Source organism: Eptesicus fuscus, chromosome 13, assembly GCF_027574615.1.
Source record: "Eptesicus fuscus isolate TK198812 chromosome 13, DD_ASM_mEF_20220401, whole genome shotgun sequence".
NCBI lineage: Eukaryota > Metazoa > Chordata > Mammalia > Chiroptera > Vespertilionidae > Eptesicus > Eptesicus fuscus.
This window is the reverse complement of record NC_072485.1, coordinates 64,023,667-64,049,230: the sequence shown is the minus strand read 5'-3', so window position 1 is coordinate 64,049,230 and position 25,564 is coordinate 64,023,667. Positions and strand designations below refer to the sequence as shown.

At 42.5% G+C, this 25,564-nt stretch overlaps 1 protein-coding gene across 3 annotated transcripts; it reads left to right on the top strand.

Moving 5' to 3' along the window:
- Positions 1–3,806: 3,806 nt before the first annotated feature.
- Positions 3,807–22,826, top strand: LOC114234262 (membrane-spanning 4-domains subfamily A member 12-like). Of its 3 annotated transcripts, none has more exons than XM_028156797.2 (7): positions 3,807–3,924; positions 8,399–8,496; positions 9,572–9,715; positions 12,932–12,988; positions 13,388–13,507; positions 22,014–22,064; positions 22,536–22,826. In XM_028156797.2, the coding sequence occupies exons 2-7, from the start codon at positions 8,449–8,451 to the stop codon at positions 22,590–22,592; spliced, it is 477 nt and encodes a 158-aa protein (XP_028012598.2). In that variant the 5' UTR covers positions 3,807–3,924; positions 8,399–8,448; the 3' UTR covers positions 22,593–22,826. The 3 variants fall into 3 exon arrangements, 2 of the variants coding, with proteins under 2 accessions (XP_028012598.2, XP_028012597.2); XM_028156796.2 differs by having other exon boundaries at positions 21,944–22,064; XR_008557973.1 differs by lacking the exons at positions 3,807–3,924; positions 8,399–8,496; positions 9,572–9,715 and adding an exon at positions 11,496–11,864 and having other exon boundaries at positions 21,944–22,064.
- The last annotated feature ends 2,738 nt before the right edge of the window (positions 22,827–25,564 follow it).

The window sequence follows — 25,564 nt, the reverse complement described above, 5'->3', positions numbered from 1 at the left end:
TCATTATTTTTGTTTCTTTTCACCATACCAGATAATTTTAATTAGCCTAACTTCGAGTTTTTGAATTCGTTCTTCTGACAGTTCAAATCAGCTATTGAGCCCCTTTGGTGAGGTTTTTTTTTTTTTAATTTTAGTTAATATACTTTAGAGTTTCCATTTAGTTTCTTTTTTTGTAATTTAAGTCTTTTTAATATTTTCTCTTTAGTGAGATATTGTTTTCATGTTTTTTCTTTGATTCTTTAGATATGATTTTCTTTAGCATTTTCAATATATCTATTATAATTTATTTAAAGTCAATGTCTACTACGCTTATCATCTGAGTTTCCTCTGGGATGTTTTCCATTAATTTCCCTTCCCCCCTGTGTATATTATCCTGTTTCTTTGTATGTCTTAACATCTTTTTATTAAAACTGGACATTCTAAATAATATAATGAGGCAACTTTAGAAATCAGTTTTTATTAGAATTCCAGCATTTGTTTTTGCTGTTTGTTCAGTGATTTCCCTGAAACAAAAAAATCTATATTCTTTGTCACGTGCAGTCACTTTAACTTAGTGTTAAGCTAATAATTGGAGTGAGTTGTACATAAGTGGCTTGAGACTACAAGTTTCTCACCCCTTGCTGAAGGAATCTATATGTATGTCAGTGCCTTTAACATTTGAAAAGTTTAAAAGTCTGCCTTAGCCTTTTCTTCTGGCTCACAAGGAGCTTCAAGGGCAGCCAGAGATTAATGTCTCTTCAGGTCTTTCCTTGACCATGTGCACATGTGTGAGTTCTACTAGATATCGAGGAATATATAAGAACTTTACAGTTACAGAGCCCTAATGGATATATCATTCCCTAGATTTTCACTTTAAGGTTTTTGTCCAGCCTCTTTTCTGCTGGCATTGCTTGGTATTACTTCCTTAGGTAGCTGGCAGCTACAATTTTTAAAAACCCACCTATCGGATTCCATAAACACCCTGTAATTGGGCTTTTCTCAGTGAGTGAGCTCTGAGTCAGGTCAAATAAAAATAAGTTCTGTGAATAAAGCTTTCCCAAAGAGCTGACATACTGGTCAAACAGTAACAATTCTCTGAGAGGAAGGCTTTTGGGAGAGTTCTAAATCTGTCTGACCTCTCCAGTGGCTGCTATGCTACTGACTTTCACAGTCACCATCATTCTGAGGCTATGGTTTCAAAGACTACCAGGATGATGGGGTGCGGGTGGAGTGGAAATAGGCAAGTTAAAACACCACAAAGGTTGTTGCCAAAAGGCAGCCATTTTTCTTGTATGAACACTTCTCATACAAGTTTTTGGTTAAGGTCTAGAATTCTAAAAAGTTGACTTTGACATTTTTTCCCAATGTCCTCATTGCTTTTATTGGAGGCACAGATTTTTGGTGGTCTTTATTTTACCATTCCAGAATGTTTTTGCCTTTTGTCTTTTTTACACAAACTAGTTTTGGAGAATCAAATAATTGGGGGAGGAGGGAGGTTATTCTTTTCAGAAGAATACCAGACAATAAATTAAGACGAAATAATAGTATTAAGAAAACCACAATTGCCTTAGCCTGTTTGGCTCAGTGGATAGAGAGTCAGCCTGTGGACTGAAGGGTTCCAGGTTTGATTCCGGTCAAGGCACGTACCCCAGTTACAGGCTTCCTGCTCTGGTTGGGGGCATGTGGGAGGCAACCAATCGATGTGTTCTCTCACATCAGTGTTTCTCTCTGTCTCTCCCTTCCCTTCCACTCTCTCTAAAAATCAATGGAAATCCTCTGTTGAGGATTAATAAAATAAAATAAAATAAAATAAAATAAAATAAAATAAAATAATGAAAAGAAAACCACAATTGTGGAATCTCCAATGGCATGGATCTAAATAAAGAACATAAATGGATTCTAAAATTCATTAGAAGAAAAGTTCATGAGAAAATGTGTAATAGGTAGGTCAAGACAAAACCTAAATGCACTGTGCAGTTTTAATATCACTGAAACAGGCAAACCAGTCAACAAGTGCCTCCCAATGTGATAGAAAAGGAATTATACAGATCTGACCATGGGAGCATTTTGCCAGAAAATCTGAACCTAAATCTAATCAAGCTTCTATTATGACCACTAGTTTGCAGGAAATATGGAAAATAGAGAAACAAGTTAAATAATACCACACAGAAGCAATTTGTGACTTCAGAATGTGGGAAATTACAAGGGACAAATGAACTATACACTCTTCTCACTAAACACATGACATTTTAAAAAGGAAGAAAGCAAAGTGTTTTAAAAGCTTAAGACATAAAGCAACCAAATGTAGTAAGTGGATCTTATTTGAATAGTGACTCAAACCAACCAACTACAAAAAGACATTTCTGAGACAAGCAGGAAATTTGAATATGGCTTGGGTTATTAGATAATATCATGAAACTATTGTTAATTTTATTACATTTAATAATGATATTGTTTGTTGGTTGTTGTTGTTTTTTTTTTTTTTAAAAAAAACTCTTCTCTTAGAATACTGTTAAAACTGTTAGAACACATACTGAAATACTTACAGGTGAAATGATACATTGGTCCAGTAAAAAATAATCCAGGAGAAGGAGAATTGATGAAAGAAGATTGCAAAGCATAATTAATGAGGCTAAGTGATGTCTACATGGGATCTATCATATTTTCTTCTGCTGTTGGAAATTTTTCATGATAAGTTAAACATAAAACTTTCAGTAGTATCTCATCTCACAGGTCAAGCCAAAGTCCTGACAAGGCCTTACATGATCTGGCTTCCTCTCCTCATTCCTAGCTCCACCACACTCTCCTCCTCCAGCACCTTCAGGTACTGTCCTGCATCTCCTCTACCCACACAGCCACAAGGTTCTCTCCTTCATCTTCTCTTTGGTCAAATGCCTTCTTTCCAGGGAGGACTTTCCTGACTGTCCTCACTTCCATTTTCATCTACACATATACCTTATCCCCCCTTCCATACTTAATTTTTCTCCTTTTGTCACTCTTAACATACAATACATTTTCTTTATGGTTCTTGTTTATTATTGATTTCCTCCTCCTTAATGTAAGCCCCCAGGAGGGCAGGGTAATTCAGGTGTTTGCTTCACTGCTGAATCACCAGCCTTGAGCGTAATGCCTGGCACACACTGGCACTACATGATATTGTATTGAAGTAACTGACTGGCAAAATACCAAACACACAAGAACTCAACAAACTTAATTACCACTCATAATTAGCCCTGTGATACAAATAATTTAACAACTCCTCAGATTTTGAAGTCATTCGTTTGTTCCTACCGACGTGTCGGGACAGTTAAACACTGAGTATGAAAAGTAGACAGTCAGCTTCAGCATGAAGGATATTCATCCCTGATTGTAGCAGTGGAATGTGTAAGACAACGTTGGTCTTCAGACTTCGGTGCCATGTGTATTTTCTCTACAAAAGTATAAACTGAGGACCAACGAGGCTGCAGAAGATTGCTGGTTGAACGGGGCTTCTGATGATGATCCTTCTTCCCAAGGGCCCAGAGAAGACGTAAAGTGAGGGATGGGGCTGCCACTGGATCAGCCCAGTACTGTCAAGCACAGCCTCTTCCCCCTGAGTGTGCCCAGATACAAGGACAGAATATGATGCTGACGCCGCCATAAAAGGCGACATCTCTGCCAGCCCACTACTCCACATTCGTCCTGGAAACCTGCCTATTCGGTAGAACTGCGGGGCTCCCACTGAGCCACAGGTGTTCCACTGCGCCGAAGCTGTCCACGTGGGGCTGCTCGCGCCGCGCCTCCAGCATTCTTCCTTACAACTGCAGCGTTGGACCGCGTGAGCCGGAGATTAGGGGTACCACCACCCAGGAAGCAGCGCCCACCTGAATACCCTGGCTGCGAGGCCCTGTCGCAGCCCTGAATCAAGGGTGCCAGCTATGACTTCACGCACCTCTGGACCTACACGTGAGTGTAGGAAACCCTGGCCAGGTGGTCACTGGTGTTAGGACCAGGAGAGGAGGGAGAGGGAGAGGGTCAGGGGCTCCCAAAACCTCCTAGTCCCAGTGCTTACAGTTGGGAAGAACTCCAATTAATACATCGTGCTTTTTACTTACTCCTTTCAATACCCCTTCTTCCAATGTATGTTTTCAATAACTGGCCTGTTTTACACGTACAGCATCCTCTCAGATAAAGGTATGTTGGTTACTTACAGAAGAGCATACGAGTATAGTGACTTGGGAATCCCAGGGTCATGAAGCAAGTAGTGGCAATACTGATTCTTGCCTTCCACCTTTGACCATATTTCTCTCTCTCTATATATATTTTTTGTGGTTTAGAAGATGTGTGTTAGATTTTGCAATAGAGAATATATGAACAGAAATGCATATTTTTTCTCTTTAAAAATTTTTTTTTACTTAAGTATAGCTGGTATACAACCTTATTTTTATTATATTAGTTTTAGGTGTACAGTATAGTGATTCAGCATTTTTATACCTTACAATGTGATCACCCCACTAATTCTAGTCATCATCTGTCACCATGCAAACGTAATACAATAGTATGGACTATTTTCCTCTTCCATGAAAACTCATATTCTTGATGGTTGATTTTCAAGAACTATGAGTTAAGAGTTCGTCTGATTGTGTATTCCCTTTCCTAGGTGAGTTTGCAAGGATTGCTTGAGAGTCTTTAATGGTGATTAAGTAAATTCTGCTACTGCCAATATGGAACAGTCCAGTGAGAGTTCCTCATACAAGAGTGGCTCTTCTGGGAATTACTTCCTATAATGCCAGTGACCTGCCCATAGAAATTCAGTTTGTCCCTCAACCTCAAAACCAGTTTCTTTTCTCTACCCAAGACCTCTTAGTACATACCATATGTCCCATTCAACCGGTTCTCTCCTCCCTTCTTCCCCCCTTGAATTCACTTGCTCTGGAGAATGACTGTATTTGTCTTTGTGGTAACCTCCAGGGCTGCCCAAAATTAATTCAATAAATACTTTAAGGCTGACCTTCCAAACACATGTTACAGGACTCGCATAAACAATTCTATACACTTATACATAATGCTGTAACAGACAAAGAGAGATAAATTTATTTGCCAGATTGATTGAGCAAGGAGCTATCAAATTCCAACCATTTACAAATATGTTATTAGAGCCAGACAATGCGATACTGTGTGAGGTTTTACAGCAGCAAAGATGTATATGAGAAGGTGTTTGGAAATATGAATGTAATATCACATGGTAGAGGTCAAGAATGTATGGGATGCTAAGAAAGGGGAGATCAAATCATAGCAGCACTAATAAGCCACACAAAGAAATGTGCACTGGGGCCTGAAGGAACCAGGAGCCATCAAAAGGTTTTAAGCAAGTGATTTTCACATTTGATTCCCAGTTCAGAAATGTCACTGTGGTCATAGCATAGCTTCTGAATTTAAGGCTTTATGTTTCTACACTGTCGTTATTGGGTTATTGTTCTGTAATAGTAGCAGGGTATAGTTAGGGGGCTTCTCTAATTTTGAGAATTAAACAATTGGGGATCATGAAGCTGTTGCAGTTGCCCTGGTCTCAGGAGAAGCACCCTGCTGGAGCTGTAGGGCAGCTTCAGACAAAGCTCAGTCCCCCTATGGCCCCCTTGATGAAGCCATAAAGATAGCAGCAGTCACTATCATAATTTGACATACAGTCTCCAGGAGTGACATACAGTCTCACTCTTTCTGTGAGTGAGAGCACACTAGGATGGCTGCTGTTGTTACCTAGGAATGAATTCATGATGATGTATACTAAACGCAATGGAATAATTCAAAAGAATTGCACTAAATAATCAATGAGCTTGTTTCTAACAAAATACAGAAAAGAGACCCCCAAAGAAATATCCAAAACTATAGTGGGAGATTGGAGTCTTATAATTAGCTAACTGGAGAAAGGTTGAAGGGAAATGGGAGAAATTTCAACTTAAACCTATATTACTCATTCCATATCATTATGCTCCATTTTCTCTGTTTCATATTTCATTGGTACACCCATTTGGTAACTGATCCTTGAGAATTGATAGTTGATGTAAATTGGAAAAGAAATAAGTTTAAGTAGGTTTTGAACCCACGAATTTAGACATAAGAGTTGGCTGTTGACAAAAGCTTGGCAAATCTACATTATGGAAAGAATTAAGATCCATAAAATTTTGCAGAATCAAAACATGAATTCTCAAAGGCATAGGAGAAGAGTTTTCAGAAAGACAGAGCAAGAATAAACAACTATTTTGGTTGCAAGTAATAGAGAAAACTCATACTAGCATAAGAAAAACGTATTTTTAAAAATATATTTTTATTGATTTCAGAGAGGAAGGGAGAAGGAGAGATAGAAACATCAATGATGAGAGAGGATCATTGATCAGCTGCCTCCTGCACGCCCCACACTGGGGATCGAGCCCACAACTCGGGCATGTGCCCTGACCAGGAATCAAACTGTGACCTTCTGGTTCATAGGTCAATGCTCAACCACTGAGCAATCCCAGCTGGGTGGAAAACATATTTTTTAAATCTGGGTATGTCTCCTAGAAACCAAGAGCTGGAAGCATCTCAGTTTCAGAAAAGGCTCAGAATTTGGAAACTGAAAGTTATCAATTTTCTTGCTCTGTTTCTCATCTCTGATTTTTGTGGATGTCTTTTCACCCATATGATAGAACATGGCAATGCGATTTGTTTCAGGAGTTTATATCTTTTTATCAAGAGACTAGAGGCCCAGTGCACAAAAAAATTGTGCACTCAGAGGGGTCCCTCAGCCCAGCCTCCACCCTCTCACAATCTGGGACTTTTCAGGTAGGGTCCCTAGGCCTGGCCTGAGATCAGGGCCTAGTGGGCTTTCCTTGCCCCAGTTGCAGGCAGCTGGCCCCACCCCTGCCGCTGCCACTGCTTGCCATCTGTGCAGCACTGCATCCCCCTCCCCGCCCCCCGTCCCCTGCCTCTGGTGGCCTCCCTCTGCAGGCAACAGGCATGGGGTGTGATGGATTGGCTGGCCTGGGCCTCTCTCTGTGGAGCAATTGTTGGCCTATCTCACACCTGCCAAAGAGTCGCCACCAGTGGCCTGGGCCTCCCTCTTTCTTTGCTGAAGGGTGGGGCCAGCCCTGCGACGGCCCCTAATTGCTTGCCTGCCTACCTGATCACCCCTAACCACTGGTCTGCCTACCTTATCACCCCTAACCACTCTGCCTGCCTGCCTGATCGCCCCTAACTGCTTGCTTGGGGGCGGGGCCAGCCCAGCAAGGGGCCATAGTGGTTCTGGTCTCTGGTCATTCTGGTCGTTCTGGTCACTGGGCTTTTATTATATAGATAAGCCCAGACTAAGGCTATATCTTAGTTCAGTAGTCAGCAAACTGCGGCTTGCGAGCCACATGCAGCTCTTTGGCCCCTTGAATATGGCTCTTCCACAAAATACCACGTGAGGGCGCACATGTACAGTGTGATTGAAACTTCATGGCCCATGTGCAAAAGTCAGTTTTTGGCTCTCAAAAGAAATTTCAATCATTGTACTGTTGATATTTGGCTCTGTTAACTAATGAGTTTGCCGACCACTGTCTTAATTCTAAATATACAATTGCTGGGAAAGAGATGCTGATGGGTCCAAATTGAGACAGATTCTCTGTCTCTCTTCCAATTAGGTAAATCAGGAACTAGTTCCTACAAATATTAAGCATAAACTGAGGTAAATGGGACACATACCCAAAAGGGTGTCCATAATAGTGAAGCAATAGAGAGCAATCATTCATGGCTGCCAAATCTTTTGAGTGTCTCTTTTTTGATTGGTTGCTAAGTTGTAAAAGCTACTTTTCTGAAAGTTAAATCCAAAAAATTATATCCCCCAACTTCTCTGGCAATCAGAGTGCAGACCAATCACATAACCTTGCACTAGAGTTTGATTTGGAAGAAAACAACAAAAGAGACCATGTACTGAGCATCAATTCTGCTTGAACATATGCCTGTCCAAGGAGGCAGGGAAGGTTTGACCATCTGCAGCACAGTTCTACAGCAGAATTCTGAGGTGGGAAGAAAGTAAGGAAACCTTCTCCTCAGTCTAGATAGGAAGATTGACTCTGGGCATTGTTCTATAAGCTTAACCTTCACAGTGATTCTGTGTACTCACTAATATCCTATTTTGCTTAAACCAGTAGATTAAATTCTGTTGTCTGCATCTGAGAAGCATAAGCTCACAAAGTGTCTTTAAAGTTGGGGGTAAAACATATATCAATATAACAGGATAATTTGAATTTTTAAGATATCATTAGCTATGTCCAAGACAGCATATCAATGACTGATTATAAATTCTTATTTGAGGGAATTGTTTCATTGTAAAAAATTACGGAAAGCAAGAATAAATTTCTCAATGACTTTTAAGTGCCTTATCTGAGAAAATCATTGTTTATTTTTCTATATTTTCTTTTAGAAATAGAACCCATTCACTCTCTCTAATATCTATGCTATATTTTGGATAAGATGTCAACACCCCGCATTGTGTTGAAAACAGAAACCAGAATGTTGGGGGTAAGGACTAAGTGCTACTTGAGTGGATAAGTGATCTTTGATGTTTCAAGTTTAAAATATTATTTTTTAAATGAGACATTGACTCCTTTCCGTCAACTATCCAATGAAAGACAATCGATAGAATTAATTCTAGCAATTCTACCTTTGTGATTTCCTTCTTTCTATGTATGTCTATAAAGTAAATCTGAGACTGTGGGTTATAAAGGAAATGATGAGGTCAGGGGGTTATAGTCAAGAGATATTCTAAATCACAAGGCTTTGTGGACATTGATCATCTCAGCATTGTGTTCCTAACATACATTTATCTTGGGGAAGGTGATATTCTGGACCACTATTCCTATTCCTTCACCTAACCTAACTAAGCATGCTACATCTTTCCCCATCATACATCCTAACTAATGGAACTTTGAGTCATATTTAAACCCAAGACTGTAAGATAAATCATGGTTCAGGAAAGTTCCTAAGATCGCTGGGGCCAGGATTTAGCAGATATGGTTGGTTATGAGGGGGTCCTCCCACCACATGGTGCATAGGCAAAATTACTATCAGAAAAAAAACAACAACAACATTATCCCATTAGCTGTTTGAGGAGGATGGAGATGGCAGAACAGTATCAGAGAAAATAAGTGGAACTGAGCATAGTGTATGTAAGACCAAATAAACAGGAGGAGGCAGCAGCAGAAGGGCCTGTAGAGACTGAAGCTCTTCTCTCAGAGCCAGAGGACTCCAGGTGTGTGTCCTTCTGCCCTAGTCCTTAAACAAGCCCCTAGACTCATTTACCTGAAAGCAATCACACCACTACAAGTTGCTAAAAAACACACAACACTTCATGAATAATCCTTGTATGAGCTACACGTAACAATTCTAAGAGCTTTTGTGGCTGCTACCTTCCTCCATCACCTTGGCTTCTCCCCAGTGTTTGATAATTTTTAGGGCTAACCAGAATAGTAGAGACACCTATGATTCAGAAACAATGGATGCTCTACTCCTCCCATGTCCTTTCTAGCTCCCATTTTGTAACTCTGTTGAAATTTGATATGTCTGGGTAATTGATTATGACATTCCTGTCTTACAGGCTGCTCAAGTAATGATTGGTCTGATCCACTGTGCTCTGGGGTATATCTGGATGCAGTTATATGTCAGGCAAATTGAACTACTTTCATTAACCTACATGCCTATAGCCTTGCTATCAGGATACCCATTTCTTGGAACCTTGAGTGTGAGTAAATAAATTCATACATTTATTCAATATATTTAGTGATTGCTTCTGTAGCCGGCACTGTGAAAACCATCTGTGAAAATATACAATTACTGCTGTCAAAGAATTCTTCGATCTATTGAGGATATTTCAAAGTGAGAAATTTATTTATAAAATTCTTCCAAACAATGATTCTACCTAGTTGAATGAATATTAGAACCAAGGAATGGTAAGTTTTCCAAAGGGCATTTTAGATACATAGCAAGTGGTTGATGACTGTTCAGCTTACCTAATTGCCCATGTTTGCTAATAATATGAGCAAGCTGAGAGCCAGCGCTTAATTGCTGGGGCAACAGAAGAGATTTTTTAAAGTAGTTCCCCAAAAGAAAGAGAGCAGGCTGCTTTTGAGCCAAGCGGAATGTGAAAGGTTTCAACAGGGACTTCTCAGGGATTTGTATTGTCTTATAGCAAAAGGGTAAAATATTCTATCTCCTTCCATTTTCCCAGACTTCTCAATAATTGGTGTCTATCTCACAAAAATATTTTTCATTCATTTGTTTGACAAAATTTATTGAATATCTAATGTGGACCAGGCTCTGTTCTAAGTGCTTCAGTTACAACAGTGAACAAAACAGACCAAGATGTCTACCCTTGTAAAAATTACTTTTGAGCCCTAGCTAGTTTTGCTCAGTGGCGAGAGTGTTGGCCTGAGGACTAAAGGGTCCTGGGTTCAAGTCTTATCATCAGGCATGTGCAGGAGGCAACCAATTGATGTCTCTCCCTCTGTCTCTCCCTGTTCCTTTCACTCTCTCTGAAAAACAATGGGAAAATATCCATGGGTAAGGATTAGCAAAAAAAGAAATTACCTTTTAGTGAAATATAATATATTAAAAGATGAAAAGTACTGTGTGTGTGTGGGGGGTGATAAAATGTAGAGGAGGGCAAGGAGGTATGAGATTAGAGCAGGTTGCAATTTTTCATAGGATATTCAAGCTTCATTGAGAAAAGACATTTGAGCAAAGACTTGAAGGATTTGAAATGATAAGTCACAGGGCTATCTAGAGAAGAATGTGCAAGAAAGCTCAGCTGAGAGCAAGCCTGGATGTTTACTGAACAACAAAAAAGTCAGTTAAGATGGAGCAAATTGAGCTAAGAAAAGCTTAGTAGGAAAAGAAGTCAGTTATATGATAGGTGGTGTGTTAATCTAAGTGCTTCATTGCATGTACTATAACTCTGAATAAACTGAGAGGCATTGCAGGGTGTTGAACAGAGGAATGACATGATTTGACTTAAATTTTAAAGAACCATTAAAAGATCATAAATGAGCAAAAGTAAAAGCAAGGACCCTTCTTAAAATCTGATTACAATTATCCAGGTGAGAGATGATAGTCAAACCAGAAGGTAATAAAATGAAAAGTAGTTGATTTTGGACATATTTTTGTAATAGAGCCTGAAGGATTTCTTGATAGGTTTATATGGCATGTGGGGGGGGGGGCGGAAATAAAGGAGACTCCAAAATATTAGCTGAAGCAATTGGAAGAGTGGGTTTGCCATTGACTGAAATGGGTAAGGCTATAAGTTTGAAGGGAATGGAATTTCAGATGCTCTTGGGGTACATTGGGTTTGAAATCGTTTTTAAAGATACCAAGTAGAGATATCAAGTATTCTGTGTATATATGAATCTGAGGTTTAAAAAAAAAATTTTTTTTAAATGTGGGGCATTGGTATATTGATGATATTAATGCTGTGAGATAAGAGAAAATTATCAAGAAGTGACCTTATCTTGTGTCAATAGAATAGAGACGAGAACCATGGCCTGAGTTCTGGGGCACCTCCAACACTAGGAATTCAGTTGTGAGAGAGGGACCAGCAAAGAAAATTGAGGAGAAAAACAAGAGAGTGAGCTAGCCTGAAAGCCAACTAAAGAAAGTAGAGTCAAGAAGGAAGGAGCTGTTAGATGAAATAAGATCTAAAATTGCCACTGGATTCTGCAACATTGAAGTCATAAGTGATCTCGACAAGAAGAGACTCATTGCCAAGGTGGAGCTGAAAACCTGATTGGAGAGGAGTTAAGAAAGAATTGGAGGACAGAGCAAATTTAGACAACTCTTTCATTGAGTTTTCCTACAAAAAGAAGCAAAATACTGTGATAGTAACTGACAGAACAAAGGTAGTATGTGTTTTCATCCTGACACAATGATTAACTGAATCTGGCCTCAAAATTATGGTGGGAATCCAATAGGAGGTTTAGTAAGCCACATGTGGGTTACATATATTTGCATGCCATATTATTATGATGTTCCCGCACAGTAAAAAAGCTACCAGTAGCTTCAGAACCAAACGTGAAGATCAGTTCTATTCAGTCCCATCAATTGTTCAGGGACCCACAATACAATTTCACTGGATTAAGATTGTCTCTGGCCTCAGCTACTTATTTACTCTTATTATCCCTGGTATCTTTATTTATCAATTACTTCTGTTTGTTAATTTTTAAACCTAATGTACATATTTATGCAAGTCATCTAAATTCCATTTTGAACTAAGAGGGTATAAGTAAATAAAGAGGTAAATAAATGTGTGTATAATTATCAAAACTGAGATGGATTGTAGAACCCCCATATTTTATAGCAAATTGTCAGAAATACAGGTTGAATGGAAACCCCCAAACTTGTAGATGGAGTCTGCTGTAAGGGCAGTGTTTTGGGGACTATGTCCTTAACCTGTGATATCTGAGCTAACTTTTAATTAGCATCAGAATTCCATTACACTCTAAAAGAGACCACGCCAGGGCATTGCCAGGGAAGTGAGTTAATTTAACAGGCATTTTGGAAATTGAGGGATTTCATCTCACACCATATCAAACATATTAAAATGCTCTGATATCTTCATATTAAATATCATTTGTTTTGAAAAATCAAAGTTTTTTATAACATTTTTTAGAAAATTATAAATAACTCATTTAATTTATTATTAGGAATACCTTCTCAGCAATCATTGTGAATACTTGGGAAATCTTGAGAAGAGAGTAAAATCTAATTTATTAATAATTTTCCAAATGTAATGAAGTTGTTATGGCTCTAAAGTTAGCAATTAGTGAAGTTGGCATGATGTTACATTTTATAGACCTTTTATTAAACTCACTATTAATTTTAAAAAAATGAATGCTACTAAAGTTGTGAGAAGAATCTCTTAGATGATAATGAAAAGATTCTTATGTGCACCTCTTTTTGTTCTCAGTATGTCATCTCAGGAATTTTTGCAATAGAAGCAGAGAAAAAGTGTTCCCCAAAGTTGGTAAGTCAGAATAATTGAAGCAATTTCAAAGATAAAAATTTAAGTTATCAAAAGCAAGAATATTAGTAAGGAGGAGATTTCATTACCTCTGAAAGAGTAAAAATCTATCCAAAATACTTAAATGTAAAATATTGTTTTATAATATTTTATTTTAAAATTTTATTTTATATTGAGGAAGTGAAAGAAATGCAGGCATGCAATCAAACAACAATAAAGCAAACAGTGAATCTCGTTTGGGTCCTGATAAATTTAGAGATTGAAAACCCATAGAGTAGCTCAATGATTCTGAAAAGTTCAGAAATTATAACAATACTTGCCATTAATGCAAACTAATAAGTTTATTCCAACATGTTTGGACTAGTAGACTTATAACTAGTTGATATTTTGTGTCTATCCCAGTTGGCATGTACCATAAAGGTGAACATCCACAGTCTTGCTGTTGCAATGATTGGTCTAGTTATAACTTTAACTGAAATTACACTATTTTTACTGAACCAAGTAGAGCTTCAATGGGCACACGTAAGTACGAAGTTGTGTTTGTTTGTTTGTTTACAATTAAAGACTTACACTTTAAATTTGTTTGTAAATGAGCTGAGAGTATTTTGGTGTTAAACAAATGTAGAGGTGATAGGAATCATTCCCATTTGGCATGACAACAAATATTATCCAAACCACTGAATAGATTTCTAAACCTGACCACCAAGAATTCAAGAAATCAAATAAAGGCTATTACATAAAATAACTAATATCTAGATTATTGAGATTCTAATGAAGGATACTGGTGAAGACTAAAAAATATTAAGTAAATATAGGTATTTTTTTCAAAATAAGGACAGATCTGAGGTTGGCAGGCTCATTGACTCAATGTCCTAAACATATTTACTTACCAGTGTCTCCCCAAACTAATATAAAGCCTGGAAATGAACACATGTGTTAATTGTATGGATGAGTGTTCTTTATTAAACCCTTTGATGGTATTCCATGATTAGCATATAAAATACTTTTGAGAATTGGTAATCAGAAGCTCTGTGGACACAATAGGCAGATAAATCCCAAGTCCCCTGAATATGCCATAAATTCATTTTTTCTTGACATGGCACTAACCATTTGGTTTTAAACTAAATATACTAGATATGAACGTTGAAATGGAAAAAACAAACAAACATATTGGTCATTGGTTAAATTTGCATGGGGTCCCCAGTTTCTTAAAGTTATGGAAATATTTATATTAGTACATCAGCCCTTCAAGTTTTCAAAGACCTGGTGCAACTGAGATAAAGAAAGGAACTGTAATTCTTTTTCAGCAAATTGTCAAGATGACAGGATAGTCAGGGCAAATATTTGCAGTCCTGGATTTTTACTATCATTAACATTATTGGCATTTTTGTCATAGTGGGACTGCACTTATATTTTAATGTACCATGTATACTGTATGCTTTATGGAGTAGAAGCATTCATATTTCTTTTTCAGTGTCTTGCTTATGCTTTATTGGTGTGACAGTTCAGTAAATATGTAGAGGTTCTATTTCTACAGGTAATAGGAATAAATAAGAACACTTTAAAATACAGTAAACACCCCCCTCTTTTTCATGGTTGTGATATCTGTGGTTTCATTTGCCCACCATTAATCATGGTCCAAAAATAATAAATGAAAAATTCCAGAAATAAACACTTCATAAGTTTTAAATTGTGTGCCAGTCTGAGAAGTGTGATGAATCACACATTGTCCTGCCCTGTCCCCAGGATGTGAATCATCCTTTTGTCCAGTTTCTCCATCTTGAACACCCTTCCTGCCTGTTAGTCACTTAGTAGCCACCTGGTTATCAGTTCTGCTATTGTGGTATCATGACACTTGTATCAAGTAATCCTTATTTAACTTAGTAATGACCTCAAAGCACCACAGTAGTGATGCTGGCAACTAGAATATTCCAAAGAGAAGCGGTAAGTGCTTTAAGGGAAAAAGTGAAAGTTCTTGATTTAATGAAAAAAGAAAAATAATTGTATGCTGAGGTTGCTAAGATCTATGGTAAGAATGATTATCCTATCTCTTACTGTGCCTAATTTATAAATTAAATTTTATCATAAGTATGTATGTGTAGGAAAACAGCATAGTATATATAGGGCTTGGTGCTATCATCCACTAGGGCTTTTGGAACATATCCTGCATGAATAAGAAGGGGCTACTGTACTTGGTTGAACAACTGGTTGATAGGTCTTAGAAGATGTCACTTACTAGTATATAAAAACAAACATAAAAGGTATATATAGAGCAAAGGGCTAAGGAATCACAGTACATTCAAAGGTCTGCCAGCCATACATCTTGGAAGTTCATTTTGAACTCTATCAAGAAAATTTAAGTACAAGGATGTTTTGAAATGTGATGGCTTTTCACACCTAAAGCTATTACAGAGATACAAGAACTGCAGGGGCAAACAGAATATGGCTTCCCAGTCTAGGATTCTAGTGCCAGGAAGAGAAGTCCCCATAACTTCTATTTGTGAACACCAGCAGGAATTGAAGCTGAGTCAGATGGAAAGCTGCTGGAATCCCAGGAATTCCTCTTTTTTTTTTTTTTTTTTAATTTCTTTATTGATTAAGGTGTCACATATTTGTCCTCATCCCCCCATTCCCATCCCACCCCTCTCCCCACGCATGCCCCAATCCACTGTTGAACTTAACCATTGGATAGGCTTATATGCATGCATACAGGTCCTTTGGTTGAACTCTCCCCCTCCCCCCACCCTCCCCCTACCCTCCCCTATCCTCCCTCTGAGGCCCGATAGTCCGATCGATGCCTCCTTGCTTCTGGTTCTGTTCTTGTTCCTCAGTCTATGTTGTTCATCATTTCCCCTAGATGAGCGAGATCATATGTCACTAGATATATACTAATAAGAACTGAATGTGAGACGAGCAATAATAGTTATGCTGACAGGCAAATGAATCAATCTGTAGCGAGCTTCCCCCTGGACCAACAGTTCTTTTGAGACCCAATTTCAATGTCCAGTAGTTCCTTATGTGTACATGTCAGCACTGACCCCTCAACTCTGGATGGTGGACAAATGGTGGTAATGGAGGTCCGACTCCCTCTGGTTTGGTCTCGTCCGAACCCAGGGGCACGGCGTCACTCGGACTAAGGGGCACGTGGCCTCACCCATACCCAAGGGGCGCGTGGTCTCACCCGGGCCTGGGACCCAGCCTCACCCGGATGGATCCAGGGGCGCACGGCCTCACCCGGACCCAGGATCTGGCTTCACCCGTACCCAGGGACGCTTGGCCTCTCCCAGACCCAGGGGCACGTGGCCTCACCCGGGCTTAGTTGCACAAGGCCTCACCTGGATCCAGGGACACATGGTCTCTCCCGGACCCAGGGACGCTTGGCCTCTCCCAGACCCAGGGCCACTTGGGCTCACCCGGGCCTAGGTGCACGAGGCCTCATCCGGATCCAGGGACGCATGGTCTCACCCGGACCCAGGGACGCTTGGCCTCTCCCAGACCCAGGGGCACGTGGCCTCACCCGGGCCTAGGTGCACGAGGCCTCACCCGGATCCAGGGACACATGGTCTCACCCAGACCCAGGAACGTTTGGCCTCTCCCAGACCCAGGGCCACTTGGGCTCACCCGGGCCTAGGTGCACGAGGCCTCACCCGGATCCAGGGACACATGGTCTCACCCGGACCCAGGGACGCTTAGCCTCTCCCAGACCCAGGGGCACGTGGCCTCACCCGGGCCTAGGTGCACGAGGCCTCATCCGGATCCAGGGACACATGGTCGCACCCGGACCCAGGGACGCTTGGCCTCTCCCAGACCCAGGGCCACTTGGGCTCACCCGGGCCTAGGTGTACGAGGCCTCACCCGGATCCAGGGACACATGGTCTCACCCGGATCCAGGGACGCTTGGCCTCTCCCAGACCCAGGGCCACTTGGGCTCACCCGGGCCTAGGTGCACGAGGCCTCATCCGGATCCAGGGACACATGGTCTCACCCGGACCCAGGGACGCTTGGCCTCTTCCAGACCCAGGGCCACTTGGGCTCACCCGGGCCTAGGTGCACGAGGCCTCACCCGGATCCAGGGAAACATGGTCTCACCCGGACCCAGGGACGCTTGGCCTCTCCCAGACCCAGGGCCACTTGGGCTCACCCGGGCCTAGGTGCATGCGGCCTCACCCAGATCCAGGGACACATGGTCTCACCCGGACCCAGGGACGCTTGGCCTCTCAGACCCAAGGGCACGTGACCTCACCCAGGCCTAGGTGCACGAGGTCTCACCCGGATCCAGGGACACATGGTCTCACCTGGACCCAGGGGTGTGTGGGCTCTCCCAGACCCAGGGGCGCTTGGCCTCGCCCGGGCACGGGATCCAGCGTCATCCGGGTCCAGGGGCACATGGCCTCACCCGGACCCGGAGTCCGGCCTCACCTGGACCCAGGGGCATGTGGCCTCACCTAGACCCAGGGACGTGAGGCCTCACTTATACCCAGAGGCGTGTGACCACACCCGAGCCCAGAGGCGCGCAACCCCGCCCGCACCCGGGTCTCAGCGGAGCCCCGTCTTCCCGATCCCAATTCCTGCCGGTCAATCCCCCCTCAGCAATTCCCCTGGCCATCCTTCCAGAGCTCCAGTATGGCTGCTGCAGAACTCGTCGGGCGGCGGCTCGGCGAAGCTCCGGTGCGCCCGGTGCAGGGTGGTGGGCCGGACTGGCGTCGCTGCGTCGGCCCTTGGGTCTGCATCGGTGGCCGGTCGCCGAGCATGCGCACCTGGCCGCTTCCGGGGCGTTGAGATTCTTGACGGACTCGGAGGTCAGCAAGAGCGGAGTCTCCCACCCCATGTCTCATAGGGGCTCGTCTGTCCGTGCTTGGCTGCCAGTGGAGCCGTCCCCTCAGCCGGAGACCGCCGGGGGAACTGCGCCGAGCACGTTCTAGGCCGCTGTTGTATCGCCTGAGCCATAGTTCTTTTGTGTCGCCTGAGCCGTAGTTCTTAAAGTGTGGTCTTTGGGTCACCGGCATCAGCATCATCCCACATACCCCTCTTTTATTCTAGTTGTAGAGCATCTACTCAGCCAGCCCTATGGTGGTCTTGGATGGTGTCTGCTCTGCTCTCTTGTCGTAGTCTCAAAGTTGTTGTGGTAGGCAACAATCAGGCTTCCGCCCTATGCCTCCATCTTGGTCCTCCTTTGTATAGTTAAGTCTTGATTGTTGTTGGTGTCACTGGGGGGGCTCTCTTTGTCTATAAAGGAAGAGTTGCTGTGCAGGAGACACGTTTATGGGCCGGGTCTTGGTGCAGCAAAGCTTTGGCGCTCACTGAATATTCCTGTTGAATGTGTCCCTTATGCACGTGGTTGAAATCTGGTGTCATCTCCCACAGACCACTAGATGCCCTCGTTTCTGGGTCTCCAATGGGGTGTAGATCAGCTACTGCCTTAGGCACTCAGCAAGGATTACAGCAAAAACTGTAGTTTCTTCCTCCTGTCTGAGTGGCCCTGGAGCAGTCCGACTAGAACAGCAGTTCATCTGGTCCGCTGCCAGAGGGCAGGCCACCCACATGCATAAGCCGTTGCTTGGGGCGCAGGTGTGCCTGCAAGACTTGCGGGGCAGGTCTTCAAAACGTGCGGGGCGGGTCCCAGGGCGGGGCGGGGTCTCAGGGCGCCAACAGGCCATGGTGCGGCGAGCCGCGATGGCTGTGAGTCTGGTCCTTCTGCCTTCCATGTATCTAAGTCCCCTCGTTCCGCACTCCAGCGCAGCAAACACTGATTGCTGGGCGCACCTCCGCAAGATTCCCGCCTCTCCCCGCAGGCATCTGGGTCTCCCGCGGTTCGCCAGAAGATGGATTTCAGGGTGATGGAGAGCTAATCTCCCCTAGGTTTGGAACAAAAGCCCCTTTCCCCCGCCACCAGCCAGACCCACGCGCCTCCACACCTCATCCCCTCCGATTTCGCTGGGTGCGAGGCAACAGAACAGCCTTTAACCTCCGCCGCCATCTTTTTCAAACTTCCCAATTTGTACTTCTTAATCCCTTCATTTCAGTCAACTCTACTGAAGTCTAGCGCCGCCGGGAGGTGCACGGAAAGGGCGCCCGGGCCTCCGTCCGGTGCGCGGTGCGCGCGTCCCGCGGAACCAGGCGCGCGAGGGCCGCGCGGCGGGGACGGGCGCTGGGCGGCCGCCGAGCTCCAGGCACCGCCATCGCCGCGTTCCGGGCGTCGCCGCCGCGGCGTCCCCCCAATTTGTACTTCTTAATCCCTTGAATTCAGTCAACTCTACTGAAGTCTAGCGCCGCCGGGAGGTGCACGGAGAGGGCGCCCGGGCCTCCGTCCGGTGTGCGGGGCGCGCGGCCCGCGGCACCAGGCGCGCGGGGGCTGCGCGGCGGGGACGGGTGCTGGGAGGCCGCCGGGCTCCGGGCGCCGCCGCTGCGGCAGCGTCCCCAGCGTCCCGGGCCGGGCGGCCTGCGGGGGCGGCGGAGTTGCGAAAGTGAGTGAGTTTCCCAGGGTTTCGCCCGGAATGGGGTTCAGTGCAATCGGAGCCGGCGCTCAGCGCACTCCGGAGCCTTTATCTCCTTCCTGCCAGTGAACGCCGGCCAGGTCATCAGCCGCCCCTTCCTCTCCGGTTCCATCCTCCCCGCAGGCGCGTGTGCTCGTGTCTCCGCCCGTTTCTCCATACCTCAGGCTTTTACGGCTTCCCCGACTGTCCCCGTGGCCTTCTCCTTCCCCCCAGCTGTGGGCATTTCAGTCCACCAACTTTCCTGTGGTTCTGGACGATGTCCGTTCTGACCTCTAGTTGTATTTTTGAAATTGTTGTGCCCGGCTGCAGGTTAGGTGTTTAACCTATGGCGCCATCTTGGTTCCTCCCAGGAATTCCTCTTAAAGGACCTGTTCACACCCTTACTCGATTATGGACTCACTTGCTTTGGCTCCAGTGTTGGGGCCACAGCTTGAAAAGGGCTAGGGGCAGCCAAACTGATGAGACAAAGAAACATGTCAGTGTAGAACGGAACTGAATTGTCTGGCATCAGGGCAAGGGTTAAAGGGGCAGCTATTTTAGACAGAAGTGCTGGCAGGCACCTCTGTTCCTTTACACAGACCTTCCCCCACAAAGCTTGCAGGGCAGGCAGGTGCCAAGTCTGAGATCCCAACCTACCCAGCACACAGGGCCACCAAAGCCAAGCCTAGCAGCTCTTCCACACAAATGGCCTATCTCAGCTCACACTGTGGACTTCTCTAAAAATCTCTCAAATGTTCACAAACCCTAAGTTTGCACTAGTGGCAGCTAGCCTTGCTTCACAGCTTAGCCATTCCCAGATGCCTCGAACCCCAGCACAGGTGGTAACCATCTGTAGATCACTTTATAGATATTCCCTGGTTGCTCCAGGCCAGGCACAGGCAGCAGCTGAACAGGGCCCCTTCCAATAGGCCTCAGACTAACATTACCCAGTGGTCAAATTCAGACCACACCAGAGCAACCACCCAATTAGCTCTACTAATAACATACACAAAGGATAGATTCAGCAGGCACCATAGTTCTGCTAAATTGAATCTGTTTCATGGGGTTAATCCCTGTACAACAGCCACTCAGCTTCATGATCAATCCATCCCATTGATGTGCCAACAGACATAAAGTTTCAGCTACAAAAGAGGACACACACACAGCACACACAATGGACACACCTGGAACACCCAGCTCAGGTGACCATAGAGACTGCACCACTGGGCCCCATAGGACACCTACTATATAAGGCCCCTCTGCCAAGTGTGTGAGACACAGCAGTTCTACCTAATACATAGAAATAAACACAGGGAGTCAGCCAAAATGATGTGACAAAGAATCATGTCACAAATGAAAGAACAGGACAAAACTCCAGAAAAAGAACTAAACAAAAGGGAAACAAGCAATTTATCAGATGCAGAGTTCAAAATACTGTTTATAAGGATACTTGGCACCTGTGTATGCAAATTAACCCACCATCTTTGTTGGGTTAATTTGCATACTCACTCCTGATTGGCTGGTGGGCGTCATGAAGGTATGGTCAATTTGTATCTTACTCTTTTACTAGTGTAGCTATATGTGTATATATCCTATCTAATAAAAGAGTAGGATGCAAATTGACTGTCACTCCAACACACAAGATGGCTGCTCCCATGTGGTCAAAGATGGCTGCCACAAGATAGCCAGCAGGGAAGGGCAGTTGGAGGGGACCCAGGCCTGAAGGGGAGAGCAGTTAGGGGGGACCAGGCCTGCAGGGGAGGGGAGTTGGGGGGGACCAGGCCTGCAGGGGAGGGCAGTTAGGGGCAATTGAGCTGGCAGGGGAGCAGTTAGGCATCAATCAGGCTAGCAGGGGAGTGATTAGGAGGTGATCAGGTTGGCAGGCAGAAGCGGTTAGGGGCAATCAGGAAGGCAGGCAGGCGAACAGTTGGGAGCCTGCAGTCCTGGATTGTGAGAGGGATGTCCGACTGCCCATTTAGGCCCGATCCTACTGGGATTGGACCTAAACAGGCAGTCAGACATCCCTCGAGGGGTCCCAGATTGGAGAGGGTGCAGGCTAGGCTGAGGGACACACACATCCCCACCCCCCGTGCATGAATTTTGTGAATCGGGCCTCTAATAACATTATAATAACTCTGTGGGTGTCAGATTAAAAACAAACTTAATGAGGTGATCACTTTATAAGTTATATAAATGTCTAATCACTATGTTGTACATCTGAAGCTAATATATTCTATGTCAACTGTTTTAATATTAAAAAACATTTAACACAAACGCCTAGTCACATAGTGTCAATAAATGTCTATTATTACAATTATTATCATGTAAATAGGTAAAAATAATCACTATTGTATTAAGCTGGTGGGAAGTTATAGGTAAGTATTATATTTTCCAAAATTTTTGCAATTTTATATTATACTTAAGATGCTAAAATTATTACATATTTAAAGATCTATAAAATTATAGATTTTCTTTTTGTATCCAGAAAAGTGGAATTATTCTTTCTGTGTATTTGTGTATATTTGCCATCTTGGAATTTTACATTGCAAATACAGTGGCCAGATGGGGAATCCAAGCATCTCAGCATGGCAGCTATTCCATATAATGTGAGTATTTCTCTGGTGAATAAGTATTAACTTCTGTTATGAACCTACACTAAGGGGGATTAAAGTTTCAATAGGAATTGTTTGTACTCAGTGTTGCCTCTAAACACTGAATATGAGCTGAAATAGTCTGGACTACATATGTCTGTATCCATATAAAGATAATTCTCTCTAGATAAAATTTTAGAATTAAAAAAGTATGTATCCATATCCTCATAAGAAAATAGAGCCACGTGTATTATTATCTGGCTCAGGTCGATTTCATGGAAGGATAATCCTATGAAGATCAATGCACTGGGTTCATGCCTCTAATTATCAGGTACAGTTTGGACCTGTGGGGTTTTGGAGCCTTGATCAGAAAGAAAATAAATTGTGATAAGAGGAAAGAGGTAATGACAGGTCCTGTTATCAAGCACTGATGGTACTGGATGAATCCAGTGATACCCAAATAATTTATTTCTCCATTCCGAGCAGCTCCTGGGTTTAGGGCAACAGCAGTCTTGGAATTCAAACTCACTCACAACTGACTGAAAGTGGATCAACCTGTGATCTGATATGAAAGAAGGAATGAAAATAAAGAACTCATATTGTGTGAAGAAATGAGGGCCTTGCCGGAGAAACTCAGGTTGAGCTGTGGACTGGTTGTTGGAATAGAAGGACTACAACCTGGCAATTCAGCATTTACTGAACCCTCTCCAGGATCTTTGGGATTTGAGTGATGCATATTGAAAAAAATCTGAAATAAAGGAAAACTTCTCAAAGGGACATTTAGTATATGACTGGAAAAACTATCAATTGTGGGGATAAAGTTTAAGGTTACTTAATTTAAAAGCCACCAGTGACCAGTAGATCAATTCACACATTTTGAGAAAAGAAAATATTATTGGGGGTGTAAATGAAGACATAACCTCAAAACATAAAGGAAAAGAGGGAAATAGCTGAGCCCCTACCTGAGAAAGCAAATGTTAACAATTGATAATTTCATTTCCCTACCTACATTTACCAAATGTATCACGATTATTCAAAATGGAAATAATTTAATTTTTTAAATCTTCATAATGAGAAGAAAAATCTAAATAAGTTAGAGAATTTGATGAGGCTGAGAAACAGTTTGAGGGAGTGAATGAGAGGAAATGAATCTCTGTAGCTGCTTGCCGTGCTGTAAGCGATGCTTGCCTACACTAGAATTGTGCAGGATAGAGCAAAGGATGACAGAATAACATAAGTTTAGAAGATTGTATCAAAAGGATTATCTGGTTATTTCAATTTGGATATAGCATACAACTCCCTGGCCAGAACAATCAAGTGGGTGATGGTGTTTTGTTTTTAATTGAAATATATTTGACATATAACATTCTGCAAATTCAAGGTGTACAGCATGTTGATTTGATATATTTATATATTATACACTAGAGGCCCGATGCAAGGGACTCGGCCCTAGAAGCCACGGCAGCTGCCTCTGCCTCAGTCCTTATAGCTGCGGCTTTGTCTAGAAGGTTGTTCTGCTATCCTGTCTAATTAGCATATTATGCTTTTATTATTATAGATGATTGCCATTATAGCAATAGTTAGCACCATTATCATGTCACATAATTTCTTTTGGTGTTTGGGATAATTAAGATTCTTATTAGCAATTTTGATGATTATACGTGCATCAGAACTCTAAAGCTTATCTACTGCTCATTGCAAGTTTTCCCCCCTCTTAACTAGAGAAGAAAAGAGAACAACTTTGGATCAGATGATAGATTTAGTTTTGAACTTATTTCATCTGAGGTGTTTTGGAGTCAAAACATCTAGTAAGAAGTTGGGAATATGCACCTAGAGCTCAGTAGAGAGGCCTAGGATTCAGCTTTGGGACTTGTAACTTTACAGGTGGTAGACTAATCTCCAGTTTCAAAAGGCATTGCCCATGAAGAGACCGTAAAACCATAGTTGAGACAAGGGACATAGTGGGGACCTAAATGGTATAAGAGCATGAAATTAAGACCTGAGTAAAGGGCCAGGTTTGTGACATTAAGAAGCAGTGAACTGGGGTGGCTGCAGTTCTAGGTAAAGACACACAGTCAAAAACAGAAATTATGGTTCTGGACAAAAGCAAAACAAACAAAAAACATATACATAGCAGCAACAAATTGCCGAAGTCTGCAAGTTAATTGAACCTAAGTCCCTGGGTTCCTAAATCTTGACCCTCTCCTGGAGGGTTGATCTTATAGGAAGAAGAAAACCAGTAGAGAATGGAATTTGGGAAAAAAAGCATTAAATTCTTCACAGCTTAAACTTGGTTAGGTTAGCTGGAAAACTAAACATTCATGTATATTTGTTTAGTCTAGGTTTTTAGTGTTTATAAAGCATGGTTGTTAGTTTGGAACCTAGATGGAGAGAAAAAGAAAAACACCAAAAGAAGATGTGTTGACTTCTGAAGGTCAGAAGAAGGGGGAACTCAGTATGACAACATTCCCATTAATGTCCCTTCCAAAATGACCACCAAAAATCCTGGGATCTGACATAGACAGTCCTCTCTTATCAGCTTTTTAGAGATGACTTATCTGCCCAGAGATGAGATGACTCAAGAACAGATTTAGAGACTCTTGGAGTCCTACTAAGAATTAATATCCTTATTCAAGAATAAGCTGAAAGAGAATATGCTGAGTAATGTTTCTTTTAAAATGATTGTGTCCTTTCCCTAATTCCCAGCATGCTGTGTCTCCAAATCACTCTACCATGTCAGGATAAATATTTAAGGGGGAAAAATTTGGAAAGTCACTTAGTAGAGAAATTAATGGTGAGTTTACTAACACTCCACTTGGCTCAGTTTCAGGGTATAAAGGGTCCTTTTCTTACATATTGAAGAACAGAACCATCATGACCTTAGTCAAGAATGAAAAAGTTTAATGATGAAGGAAGAACATCATCATTTTTTTCCCAAGTGGCTTTCTAGAAACACCTTTTAGAAAAGTTTGTCCAAATGTTTGCTTCTCCCCATTCTGTAAATAAAAATTAAAATGGATGACTCTCATTTATATTTTCTATATGGGGGATGTTGAGTATGAAGTTTTATCAGTTTAGATCTGGTTGTCTTGAGTTACAGAATAATTTTACTCATGAAAACCCCAGAGGCCACCACTACCACCATCACCTACAGAGCAACCTACACCTTCTTTCCGCAAAAGAGGTCCCAAAGGGAAAAGCAGATCTATCTGGATAAGATGCATTTAGAAAACACCACCAGATTCTTTCCAAATAAAGAGAGAGAAAGTAAACAAACATCTTTCAGCAATCAGGAAAGACCAAAAAATGAGCTCTATGGTTCATTCATTCATTCATTCATTCATTCATACTATGTGCCAGAAACGGTGGTATACAAGTAATAGCTGACTGTCAGGTGTTAGAGGGTATGTCATTAGGGATGAATGAGGGGGAGGTGGGTAGGCATATAGGTAAAGAAGTCAGACAAAGTTTCTGCTCTCGTGAAAATCACCATCTAGAAGGATTCTAAATATTTG